At 37.0% G+C, this 12,859-nt stretch overlaps 1 protein-coding gene and 1 long non-coding RNA gene across 2 annotated transcripts; one reads left to right on the top strand and one right to left on the bottom strand.

Moving 5' to 3' along the window:
* On the top strand, positions 3,896 to 7,497 carry LOC110268570. Its single transcript, XR_002356802.1, has 3 exons — positions 3,896 to 4,076; positions 4,242 to 4,561; positions 7,486 to 7,497. It is a non-coding gene; the product is annotated as an uncharacterized LOC110268570 (long non-coding RNA).
* Positions 5,987 to 11,856, bottom strand: LOC107623292 (cellulose synthase A catalytic subunit 1 [UDP-forming]-like). The gene is made up of 7 exons (XM_016325500.2): positions 11,687 to 11,856; positions 10,311 to 10,506; positions 10,025 to 10,224; positions 9,192 to 9,315; positions 7,564 to 7,744; positions 7,234 to 7,390; positions 5,987 to 6,400 (listed from the first exon to the last, which is right to left on the bottom strand). Exons 1-7 carry the CDS (start codon positions 11,756 to 11,758, stop codon positions 6,341 to 6,343), a joined length of 990 nt encoding a protein of 329 aa, XP_016180986.1. The 5' UTR covers positions 11,759 to 11,856; the 3' UTR covers positions 5,987 to 6,340.

Below are 12,859 nucleotides of genomic sequence, written 5' to 3'. Positions count from 1 at the left end.
ATATTTGAGCCAGCTCGTGAGCTTTCGATGAGCCGAGCTTGAGTTTAAGAAACAGGCTCGATTGTTAATGAGGTGAGCTGTGAGCCAAGCTCGAATTTTGTGAGTCGAGCTTGAGCTTGGTCTAACTCGTCTCAACTCGACTCACTTCCAACCCTACGTAGAATAAGAAAGACAAAAAAAGAGAATCATGACAATGTTAGTGGAAAAAAACGTAAGAGATGGTCAGTAGGGATGATTCTAACGATTCTCATAATAAGAGTGAGGAGAGTATAAGTAATAGCAAAAATAAGGAGAGGGCTAACGATTCTCATGATTGGAGTGAGGAGAGTATAAATAGTAGCAAAAATAAGGAGATGGGATACAGACTTGTGAAAGGAATTAAGGCTAGGCTAGGAGAGTGAGGCTGACTCTTACCATCACAGATTCACAACCATTATCTTTTCCTCCTTGTATTTCATTTCTTCTATATCAATAAATTGAGTGAAATCATCTTGCTTCACTCTTTTATTTTGTCTTGCTGTTCCATTTTTGTTAATTTCACTACCTCAGGTACCAGTTGTTATAGATTTTAGAAAACTTATTGACATATCTAAGATTTCAAGAGCAAAAAACTTAGTAATATTTACAAACATGCATTAATATTAGTCATAACTTCTCAATATCTTCTCAATATTTTCAAGCCCTTAGCCATAGCCAAAGTTGCCTCACACTGTTTAACCTTTTTCCAGGCTTTAGATAGATCAAACATCAGTGTCTCTTTCTTAGCCTTCAACTCTTTCTTCGTCCCCATTAAAGACGCCATCTCAGCCTGCAAATTAGCCAAAGTGCTCTAGGTGGTGCCTAAGGGGGTCTTTTTCAAGAAGGCCGCATAGAGCCTAGCCGTCTGAACTCCTCCTCGGGCCATAACCTGGAGGTGAGATTCTATAGCCACATCATCCTACTTATAATACTATGAGAAAGGATATACTTCTCTCTCCAGGATAAGGCATCAAAACCCTTTTTGTAGATTCCTGAGCTCGACATCTTGTGCTTCATGTAGGCCAGCTCAGGATTTGAAGGGGGCGGATGGTTTACTTGCTTAGAGGGAGGAGGTATTAGTTTCTCCGAGGTGGAGGAAAGCAGCCAAGGACCTGGGTCAGGCGTAATCTTCACGGAAGCAGAGGCGCCCGAGTCCGACTTGGAAGGCGAGCCAACCCATCGACCTCTTGCAGTTGAAGATTGCGAGAAACAACACTCTTCCTCACGGTCCGTAGATTTTTCGTTGCGGCTGACTTAGGAGCCATCTTTTTTTGCACAACATCAAAAAATAAAAAACAATGTCAGGCAAAAAATGTAGGATTAACGGCACCTCAAAAGAAAATAGAAAGAAGGCTATCTAGCTTGGATTGGAGTAGGTTGGGGTTTCCTAAAAATTTTTGGTATCCAAATAGGGAGCACGACCCTAACACTCTTGGAACAGGCTAACTATTCTTTCTTTGAGCTCGTCTAAATCATCCAAATTGTACTTAACTATCACTGGTTTCTCTTTCCAGTATAAAGAAAAACAGGGTTCATCGTTCTCATTAAAAAAGAAAAGTCGGACATTCTCAACAGCTTAGATTTTGAATAAATAATTCCTAAAATCATGGAAAGACTCGTAAAAAATAGCAAAAACCTTTCTCCCCTCAACAGTTCGGAAAGAGACCCAACCTTATTTTTTGGAATTAGAATTAAAAGGCTTAGTAAGAATAAAGAGTTAAAGAAGACCTTCAGAGAAGGTCGGACATCAAGCTCCCTACACAGCAGCTGGTATATTTTAAAAAAACTCCAAGAATTAGGGTGCAGTTGGGTAGGAGCGACATTACAAGTCCAGAGGACATCAATCTCGAAATTGGAAAAAGAAAAGCAGATATCTAGTTTAGTAAAAAAGCAATCATAGGCATAGAAGAAGTGGCGTTTCGACCTATCAAGTCGGAAAAAATATACCCTCTCCTCGAGATCAGCAACAATTATCTCATCATTTCTCTCATCATCCTAATTTACACACAGCCTGTGATGTCTACGAAATTATTTAGCATACTCTCTATCAATTACAGAGATGGGAGAAAGATAGTTATATCTACTCATGTCAGGTCAAATAGAACTTTGGTTGACATATTGTGAATTACAGATCAAGACATAAAAGCTACACCTACAATGCAACAAACAAAGAAATCGTCACAGAAGGAACTCGGGTACCAATCAAAGGAAGTCGGGTTGTTGTCAACAACATAAAAGGTACAAGTTTTACAATTTCTCAATATATTGCCAAATACAGAAATGGTACCACCTTCAAGTATATAAAGTGGCACCATTTGGGGACAACACAATAGAAAATTACATCAAAGTTCATAGCGACAACAAATATTCAAAGAAAGAAATACAATTCCTTTACCACAGCAGCATTTCAAAACTACCATTCATTCGAAACAAACATACTACCTAGAACGTTGAAATAAAGCAGAAAACACGAAAAATGGAATAAAGAACCAACCTTGAAGGAGCGCAAAAACAAGGGCAGTTCAAATAGCAATACACAAACGATCCTCTCCAAAGAATGAATAAAAATCCTCTAAAGCCTCAAGCTAATGAAATCTTGAACTAGGGAACAATTACATGAAGGAAGAAGAAAGAAAGTGAAAGAAGGAGAGAAAACAAACGTTTCAGAAACAGAAAAAGAAAGAAGATGAAAAAGGTGAAGCATTTATAAGATACAAGGAAAAGAGAGATTTCACACCCCACTTTAGTGTCATGCATGGATCCCAACGAAACTACTACATAACGTATTCCATGTCATCAAGTAGCGCAACGTTTTAAAAATTTTAAAACACGTCGAGTACCCGACCTCTTGAAGGCGGCGTACCCAACGAAGGAAATTGAAGCCGCAAATGCTCCAGTCCGACATTATAAAAGCTCGGGCTCAAGTAGGGGCACTGTTCATACCCTAACCAAAAAACATAAAGCCACGGCCCTTAAGGATAAAGGCCCACCCAAAAAAGGGTGGTCTCTTCTATATGCCCGACTTTATAAGAGGTCGAGTACGACAAGGAGGTCCAGTCCTACCTATTCAAATAAGTAACTACCTCCTTAAATATCTCCTATTATCTCTATGTCATCTATAAGATAGATTTCAACAAACTTCCAAGATAAAGGGAACAATTATCGACCAACAAAGGTGGAACTACTCCAAAGGGTTATTATCTACTTTATATAAATACACTGACAACTCTCAGGTATATTTAAGTCCTAATCTACTAAAAATCTGCTTAAAACTCTTGCTAACTTAAGTATCAGAGTCTCTTACAGGTACCAACCCCACCTCCTCACCAGGAACTCAGACGGTAGAACCTTGGCACCAGAACAAGTCGGTTGCTGCCTCAAATGGAGTCTGGACCTCACGTTCAGGCATAAATTACCGTTTCAGGTAACTCTTGGAACAGATATGGAGATAATTTTTTTTTAATTAGAATTTTCAAATAGAAGGTTGAGTTTTGTTTGGGATAAAAAACCTAAAGTTTGATTTATGGCATGATGAAGGTGATGAACAAACTAGAGGCTCAGTTTTGCCTCGAATACAAAACTTAGGGTCCGATTTACACATTTAAAATTTTTTAGTACTAAAATACAAGGTTCAGAAAACCGCACCGGTCATCAAACTGCTCTAATTACTGGTTCACTGGTCTAACCGGTCCAACCGGTAGTTCAACCAAAAAAACCGTTTTAGAATAGAAATAATAAATAAATTATAAATACACATCCTAGAATATAATTATAGTCTAATATAAATCTTAAAAATTGAGTGGGTACTGCTGAAAAATTATAGTCAATTCTCCAAACAAACATTGTATGTACTGCTAAAAAATAGACTAAACAGATTTTAAAGTTTGTAAGTTTAAAACTAGTTTAGAGTTTACGCAAAGAGAGATGAGCAACAGGTACATAACTCAGCATATTATCATGCCAAAGGAAAATATGCACAACTAAGGTAACGCCAAACAAAACAACCACAGTGGCACATTCCAAGCTCAGTTTGGTGTTGCAGCAAAAATTACATTAAGGTGCATAATCAAATCAAGCTCAGGCAACATTCAACTCAACAGAAGACTGCACAAGTAGGAATTACAATGCATAATGGAAAGAAAATTCAAAAGCTTATGCTGATCAGACACAAAAATTAAATAAAAAATTCCATTCAGGCATTTCATCAGGCAGGTTATGTGCAGAATATAGAAATAGCACTCACAGTTCAATCACAGCAGCATTCACAGTTCAGACATTGCAGCATTCAATCCAGAAAAATCCAAAATACTCAGCCAGTCAACAACAATATTCAAACCAGAAAACAGAAGTCAGCTAACCTAAAGCCTCCTAGTGACTCGAACAAAAATCCAGAACAGAATTGAAAGCAAGTAAAATAAGGCAGTAAAAAGGGAACAGGGCAGGGAGCTTGGGGGTAGAACCTGCGTTGCAGAAGAAGAATGGGGGAAGAAAGGTGAAGGCGAGGCGGAGAGGGGTGCAGCGGCACAGAGGTCCGCCGCTGCTGGTGCTCGCCGGACTAGGAGGGCGCGGCCTAGGGCTGGCTGTGGCGCAGCAAGGTCGCTGTCGCAAAAACAGCAGAAATGGAGGAGAAATGTAGGAGAAGAAAGGGAAGAAAGAGAGAGATAGAAGAGAGGTCATTAAATTGGAATACAATGAAATAGAAGACCAGAATTAAGCAGAGGAACGAAGAACGAAGAAGATGAGCAGAGGAAGTTCAGAGAAGATGAACATTGAAGACGACGACTCACTCACCTGGGTTCGATGGAGGGCTACTGGGCTGGGAGCCTGGGAATGCTTCTGTTCAGAGTTCAGAGGGCTAGGGTTCACTGGGCTGGGAACCAGGCGTCGGCGGTGGCGCTAACGACCTAAGACCGTGGCGACGATGGAGGGCTACTGGGCTGGGAGCCTGGGAATGCTTCAGTTCAGAGGAGGAGGGCTAGGGTTCACTGTGAGACTGAGATGAACGAATGGGGCTCGTGGGAAGAAGGGGGGTTGGGTTCGCGAGTGGGTCCTGGGTCGGGTCGGGTTTCAATTTTTATTTTTTTAAACAATTACAAAAACGGCGCCGTTTAGAAGAACCGGCCGGTCACCGGTCCGGCCCAACCGGCCGGTTTTCGACCGGTTCACTGATTTTCAAGCAATTTTTTGTCTGGCGGTTATTCGAGGAGGACCGGACCGCTTGCGTCGCAGATTCGCAGTTAAACCGGTCGAACCGGCTGGTCCGGTCCGATTTTCAGAACCTTGCTAAAATACAAATTTGAGGATCAAATATATATGTTAAAAAAATAAAAATAAAAAACTCAAATCTAACCCCAGATTTACATGTTTTAAAAAATAAAAATAAAAAACATCAAATCTCTACATTATTTGAAAACACGATTAAAAACCAACACCAAAATTTAAAGGCGACATTGTGAATGCCTTTTTTCCTTTTTTTTTTAACAATTGTGAACGCTTTTTTTTCTTGTAATTTGATTTATTAGTTCCGTTTGAATTTATTTGGACTCAATCAGTTAAATCAAGTTCTTTCTTTAGGCCCAAGCACTAACCAGGCTACATACACTAGTATTTAGTAAGAGTATTAATCGAAAATTCTAATTTTCATCTTTTTAATTTTTTAAAATATCAGCAAGATAAAAAAAAAATCAATGTTTTTATTTAAAATAATTACTAAAAGTTGGAAAACAATTCATTTGCTTGGTTTTGGAAGGCATCCTAACTAGTAACTACACCAAAATAAATTAATCTCGTTCTTTCATAATAGAGAAGCAATGCCCTAGAACATGAAAAGTACTAAATTTGAAGATGATTTAGCATCATTATAGTTGAATAATATAGAAATCAGTTATTAAAAGTCACAGTAACCGAAAATTAGATATAATAACTTTTGGGTATAGAATTAAAGGTTATAACTTACAATAACATAAAATGATAAAGAAAAATATATTTTTGATTAGATTCATATTCGATTGGTGGGAACTTGCCAGCTTGTCAAGGCGTTTTATGCTCCAACAAATCAATTTAAGTACCAAAATTACCGATCATGTCACAGTATCAAACCTATTAAAGAATAGAAACTCATGTTCCTAACAGAAATGTCCCTTTTGAGTAAACTTGTTAAACAAATCAAAACATTCTCGGACGGTATTTTTTCTTGCATGAGTATACATGATCGTTCAGTTGGTAATTTTGGTACTTCAGTGTGCCTTACAAAGAATCATTAGAATTAACTTCTCTTGTTTACTTGTCTCTCTCTCTCTCTCTCCTGTATTTGCTATCAAGTTCATTCAGCATTTGTACCACTGTTGCTCCCTCTCCTGCTAGCTGTTGTATTCTTTAATATCTGCAAAAAGCAATCACACAAAGTTACAACTTACAAAACCAAAGCTATATATTTAAGAAAACCAAATTCATCAGCAGCCACAGAGGAGTGAAACATAACATGTAAAGTTTGCAAACATATAGGATCAAATAAATAAGAACCAAACACATAAAGATGAGCAATTTACTTTGACATAATGTGGGAAAGACAACAGGCCTCTTAGCATGATGCTTAGAGATTCATAATGTATGGCAATTTCCACCACCCATTCTCCGAGTTATGTATTGTTCAGTAAACCGAAGATATACGGCCATTTGCTAAAAGTTCAATCTCATTTCATCTACATAAATTCCTATCCAAACTGATCCTAAAGATTGTAAACTATCGAAGAGATCACGCAAATATCCTTTATATTCTTTCACTAAAGTATATATATCCACAGAAACAATAGATAAAGAGAAGCTATGAGGATGCCTTAAATTGTTTTGCAGCTTTTATTTTGTCAGCAGATGAAGCTATAAAAGAAAGCATAAATCATGACTGTGTTTAATGCTTTAGACAGAATGCAAAGTTGCGTTTGCATTTTGTCTCTAAGATGAACAAAAAGAAACAAAAAAACTGGAAAAAAGAAAGAGATAGAGAAACAGTGACAAATATTTTCTGCCACTATTAGGAAGTATAGAAAATACAAGAATTTTGTCTCTCATACAGAAAAGAAAAAGGAAAACAAAATTATTTCTATGTCTACGCCTCCATAAACAAATGAATATCACAATGGTGATGAGAATATATTGAACAACTATAATGTGATTGTGACAATGACATGGTATAATAAATATGCAATACTGACATACTTGTCTTAGCATTTGATTCTCATTCTGCAAAGTGGAAAGCCTCTCTTTGAGCTCTGAGTTCTTCTTCTCCAAGTCTTTGACTCTGGTTTCCAAATCGATCAAATATGCCTTTTTCCTCTCCCTTGCTTGTTGAGCTGACACTCTGTTCCTCAGTAGCCTATTTCCATTTTCATACCCCACCAACGAAAGAAACAATTAGAAATGCAACAAAACAAAACCAGAGAAAAAGCAAAAGAAAGTAACCATGAATAGATGAAAGATTGGTATTCTTTTCTTGTTAGAAAAATCAGTTATTGTTTCCCCATATCACCAACCTTACACAAACATTACCTCTTTAGCCGTTTGTTTTCTTTGTCTGCCGGGCTTCTGCCTCTCTTCCGTTGACCATCCCCAGTCCCCTGACCACGTTCTTGCCCACCAGTTGGACCGGCGCCTGGACGGGAAGCTGAAGGTCCAGCAGATTCACCTCCGATCTCTGGCACTCTTCTTACCTCTTCATCACTCTCAAGACCTGGATCATGTGAAAAAGGGGGAAAAATCAAGATGACCAAATTATTTCTATATATATGGAAACAACACAACAGCAAGAATGCATTCATTCAATGAACTCTGGCAGCAAAAAAGATTACATGAATAATATGACCGGATTCCCCTTTACAAGAACAAAAGGGTAAAAAAATTCTCAACGTGACAGAATTTTTCAACTCCTCAACATATCTAAGAGAGGAATTGCTCTTCAGTATATAATGCTACCACCAACACCAAATAGTGATGTATATAGCATACTGCCACAAAGATTTGGTTTCCTACCACCAATACTTGTTAATTAAACTATGAACTGCAAGTTAGGAACCTTAATATCAGATAAAGAAGGAAAGACATTTAATAATCTGTAATTTTGTATTACTAACAAAATGAAAGATTTGGTTGCGAGGTATTATCTCATGCACAACGTCATAACAGCCCCTTTTCTAATTCGATATTAAATTACAGCAATAGTATTAATATTAGGACACCTAGCAGCAGATTAACATTTCAAATTGATGAAACTTTTTTATGAAGAAAAAGAGAGCACCTTAATAAAAGCGAGAATTGACGGAAGGAATCTGACAGTGATTATGGCTGTTGAAACTTTTGACCTTTGACAGTGAGAAAAACACCAGATGAGTTCAAACGTAAAGCCTAGAGAAATCCGCTTAATCAAAGGATGATCTAAAGTTCAACCGTTATTGGACTATCTTCCATAAAACATGTATTGGTAAATTGGGAAAAGACTGTGTTGGCCAACACTTCGGTAGGAGTATGATATAATTGGTTTAGAAAATGCTCACCACACTGGAATTCTTGAATAATGATAGCAATGAGCCCTAATTCTCTACAAAGTTGAAAGAATAAGGACAATGCCATAATTCCATCAATACCCAAAAGTTGAAAACTTGTATAGTAGTTCTCAATATTGCCTCTCAAATCCCACCTTTCCTAATATCCATTCATAACCTACTCCTCCCAAGCATGACATGTAACTAATATCAATTTCCAAAATTTTTCAAACCAAAAAGCTTCTAAAACTTCTATCTGAATCTAGTAAACTATTAACATATATAAAAAGAAGAATGTATAAACCACTAAAGGTAATAACGCCTCAATTCTTGCATCAAAAATCACAATTAATTTTTCTTAAACTTGGACACTGAGGAAGAATATTCCATACTTTGGTTAGTTTTAGTGTGGATGTACATATAATATATAGGTGTAGGAATTACATTAGGTATTTAGTAGCTTCAGCAAAAACAAGATTTTATCTTCTATTTCAAAATTAAGGGACCTGAATCATCTTTTTGTCCTATGGTGGGTTGACAACAGTAACTTAAACTGCAATGATAGAAATGTTCAATTGAATATTCCAAAAAACAATAAAGTTTGGCATACTACCATCACATCAGGTTAACTTTTGATACCTGGCTGCTTTGAATCGGTGTAGGAAAGTGAGTGAGCCTTGGATGGACCCAAAGGACCCAAAGGACCAGATGTAGCTTGAACAGATTTTGTATCAGGAGTAGCACACGGTTTTTCACCAGATAGCTGACGATACAAAAGAGATTAATTTGTTGTTTGTTCATTTTAGTAAATCAATGCAAAAGCATCAAATACGTGTAGAGGGTTGTTTTCAAACTATTTGTTGTTTCTATCAGCGTAGTTCATGATCATGATCAATAGAACATGGCAGAGAAAAAATAAAGGTGTCGAACATATTCTAAAATGTGGCTCGCTGATCTCTAACGCCTATCTAACACAATGTTAACGAAGAAAAGGAAAGCACAAGTGCCATTGAATTATATATATATATATATATATATATATATATGAAAACATAAATAGAGTTCATATCTAAATGAATAACAATAAAGACTTGATTTATATTATTTCCTTACACATACAATCACTTATTTCACTGAGCATTCTTTAAATATTGACTTCTACATCAAGCACAAAATTAAAGGCAGCAGAACAAATAGAAGTAAGAAGCAACCTTACCAAACTCACAAGGCTTCATAAATAAACTCTTAAGAGAGAATGTAAAGCACAAGAACAAAATGAGAGAAAACGTGGTGGAAGATCTTGAAAGTTTACGAGTCTCAAAGAGTTTGAGTTACAAGCATACTCAAATTGAGAATATCAAAAATAGCATGAATTTTTCTTTTTCTATATCATACTTCAATTTTTTTTTATCAAATATAAACTTACTAGCATACTCAAGTTGAAAATATCAAAAACAAGTTTATTACATTACCGGCTGCCTATTTGTCATATGGAGATTTGAATTTGGCATCCGAGAATCATGTCCCGACGAAGAAGAGAGGTCAGCATCTTCTTCCCATTGCATCCCTGCTGTGTTAATGTTTCCTTCTCCATAATTTACCTCATTCTCTATATCATCAACATCATCATCATCTTCATAATCATCCTCATCTCCCTCCAAATGGGAACTATCTGAAAACCAGATTCATGTCTGTTAAAATTCATTTCAGGACCCAAAGGTGTAACAATAAAATAATGTATTATGCACAAGCTAGCACCTTTGTGACTATTGTATCTGGTCTTGCACTGGGGGCAAGATTGGTTCCCATTCTCGCACTCACATTCATAGCAACGGTGACAAAGTGGGAAGGAACATTCTTGGCAAGCAACAAAAACATCACCGGTGGCTGTTAATCCAACAGTATCGCCACATATCTGACAGATTTTACCATTCAAATTCTTCAAGGGTTTACACTGCAAGTAAGGTATATCAATTACACGTTAGAATTGGATCATATTAGAAAACATTAAGCATGTAAGTACCAAATTTAAGGTCAAAACTTAAAATGTGACATGGCCAAAGGCCAACAGTATTAAGATTAAACAAGTTCTCCTTTATCATAATCTTGATGTCTGAAAAATCTTGACTGAACACAGATTCAATCATTAAGTAAATTTAATTGGATAAACTGAACTAAAAGAGTTTTCCAAGACATTTTCCACTGACAAATCCAACAAAAGAAGAAAGTATTTAGCAGCATATAGAAATTAGAATTCCCTTCAATTGGAAGGGAAAATGAATAAATAAAGAGCACTCATGTGAAATCTCTATATCTCTATAACTATACAGACTACAACTTCCATCTCCCATTTCAATTGCAAGAACATATCATCCTGGTTAACTGGATTCTAACGCGAGATCTTGCTCACTTGAGATCTGTTCCCTATTGACTATGTTTGTTGGTTTTGGAAGGAGGAAAGAGGCAACAACATTGTGCCACTGTGCAGTATACACCACTACTTAGAGTATTTGGTCACTTTGTATTTGTGTATAAATACATATGTTGTTTCGTACGTTTTCAATATATATTTTGTATTTTAGCATGTATTTTATACCAGTGAGCGGTGACGATTTGGTGGCTGGTTTTTTGTGTGTAAACGTAGCATGGATGTTTCATAAAAGCAAGTGTTATGTGATAGGATTAGACATGCTGTATCCATTTGGTGTAAAGCTTGTGATCTTTCATCATCTTTATAGGCTTGTTGAGAGATTGAAAAACTATGCTAAAACGATTAATCTCGTGGTTGTTTTTTGCACTTGTAAAGAAAAACTCTTATCCTCTATCTTGTATTATTCTTGTCTTAACGAAATTCTTCTTTTATTTATTTAAAAAACTTCAAGAACAGATAACGGAACTTTGGGAGAGAAACCATTCATAAACACAGACTGATGCAGAATAAGTAAATACAAAACTAAACAAATCAAAACGAAAACAACATTGTGATCGTCCATAATCTTATGAACAAAAAACGAAAAGTTGGTAAATTAAAATTTTGAAAACAAAATTATCTATATCATTTGCGTAAAGGGATTACACAGAAGCTGATTTTTTTTTTTTTAACACAAAAGAGGATACGATACTAAGTTACTAACCCCAATGTCGGAACCGTTCCTAACTCCTAGGACATCGCGCGGCCCAGTCGCAATTCCACCACTTTGATCCATTCCTTTATTTTTTTTTCCCAAACTGTTCAGCCAACTCAACAGTCACTCTCTCCCTTGAATTGTTGTTACTTGTTGCTGTTGTTTGCTTCGCTGCCATGTTCTTAGGTTCTATGCAAAAATATTAGCCGTTGGATGATTTGGGATCTTATGGTGGAAAAGTGGTCATCGTGGAGGAACGCCAGCCATGTAGAACCTAGTTAATCAAAGGCTGGTATGTGAGATCGTGGAGGATTGTAAGCCGTTGGATTCGTTATGTATCGGACGGACAAGGAGTGCAGTGGAGTGTAAAATTCAGTGGGGACCACGTGTAACTGACTGGCAGATGTGTTTATGGGAATTATGCGTGGGGTCACTGCAGTATAAAATTCAAAAGAAAAAAGAATTTCGTAATAAAAATACTTTTATAACCTATTGTAATTTTTTTTTTAGAAACTATCAGGGTATATTGATGTAATACTATTAATAAAAATAAAAATTAATTTAGTTTTTCAGTGTAGTTATTTTATATTTTGTTATATTACATCATGTGTACTCCTAAAAACTCGGCAGCTATCCTTCTCAGCTAACTAACCAAATATTTCGGCACCAAGAGCAGACCTCAAACGTAACTTGATCACAGTCACACGCAAGTCAGATCCTATCTTCAGCGCGTTACTAACAAACGGAACTCACCAAGAATATCGGAACAAACCTAACAGTATAGACCCCCCACTCGTCTATAAAACAGAACCAAGCAAACTCACAAAGGCTCAGGTTACACATACTCGCTCTAGTTTATTTCATTTATTCTCTGATAATTCTCATTCTTACTTGAGCGTTGGAGTGCTCTTTGCAAGTGCTCCCGCCGTCGTGTTTCAAGAGGCCGAGGTTTCCTTATAACACCACTCCCTGGACGAGACATAGCTCCTCCCGGAAGTCAAGCAGCCGACCTAGGCGTTGTATACCTCGGCTCACTCTGGACAGAACATTTGGCGCCTACCGTGAGGCCCGAAAGTTAATTTAACCCCACTACCTTTTTATATCGCACTTTGCATTTCTTTTTTACGCAGGGTTTCTCAACCTTCGAACATGGCCGATAATGGAGTCCACCAACTCACTTAG

This window comes from Arachis ipaensis, chromosome B10 (genome assembly GCF_000816755.2).
Source record: "Arachis ipaensis cultivar K30076 chromosome B10, Araip1.1, whole genome shotgun sequence".
NCBI classification, from domain to species: Eukaryota; Viridiplantae; Streptophyta; class Magnoliopsida; order Fabales; family Fabaceae; genus Arachis; species Arachis ipaensis.
This window is presented reverse-complemented; position numbering and strand designations above follow the sequence as displayed.

Bases quoted from the DNA above. Each gene is read 5' to 3' on its own strand.
- LOC107623292 (XM_016325500.2), bottom strand. From the start codon at position 11,758: ATGGATCAAAGTGGTGGAATTGCGACTGGGCCGCGCGATGTCCTAGGA. The intron at 10,225-10,310 runs GTGCTAGCTTGT...TCTGGTTTTCAG, and splicing joins CAGATACAATAGTCACAAAG to ATAGTTCCCATTTGGAGGGA. The intron at 7,745-9,191 runs GTATCAAAAGTT...CACATGATCCAG, and splicing joins CACCGATTCAAAGCAGCCAG to GTCTTGAGAGTGATGAAGAG.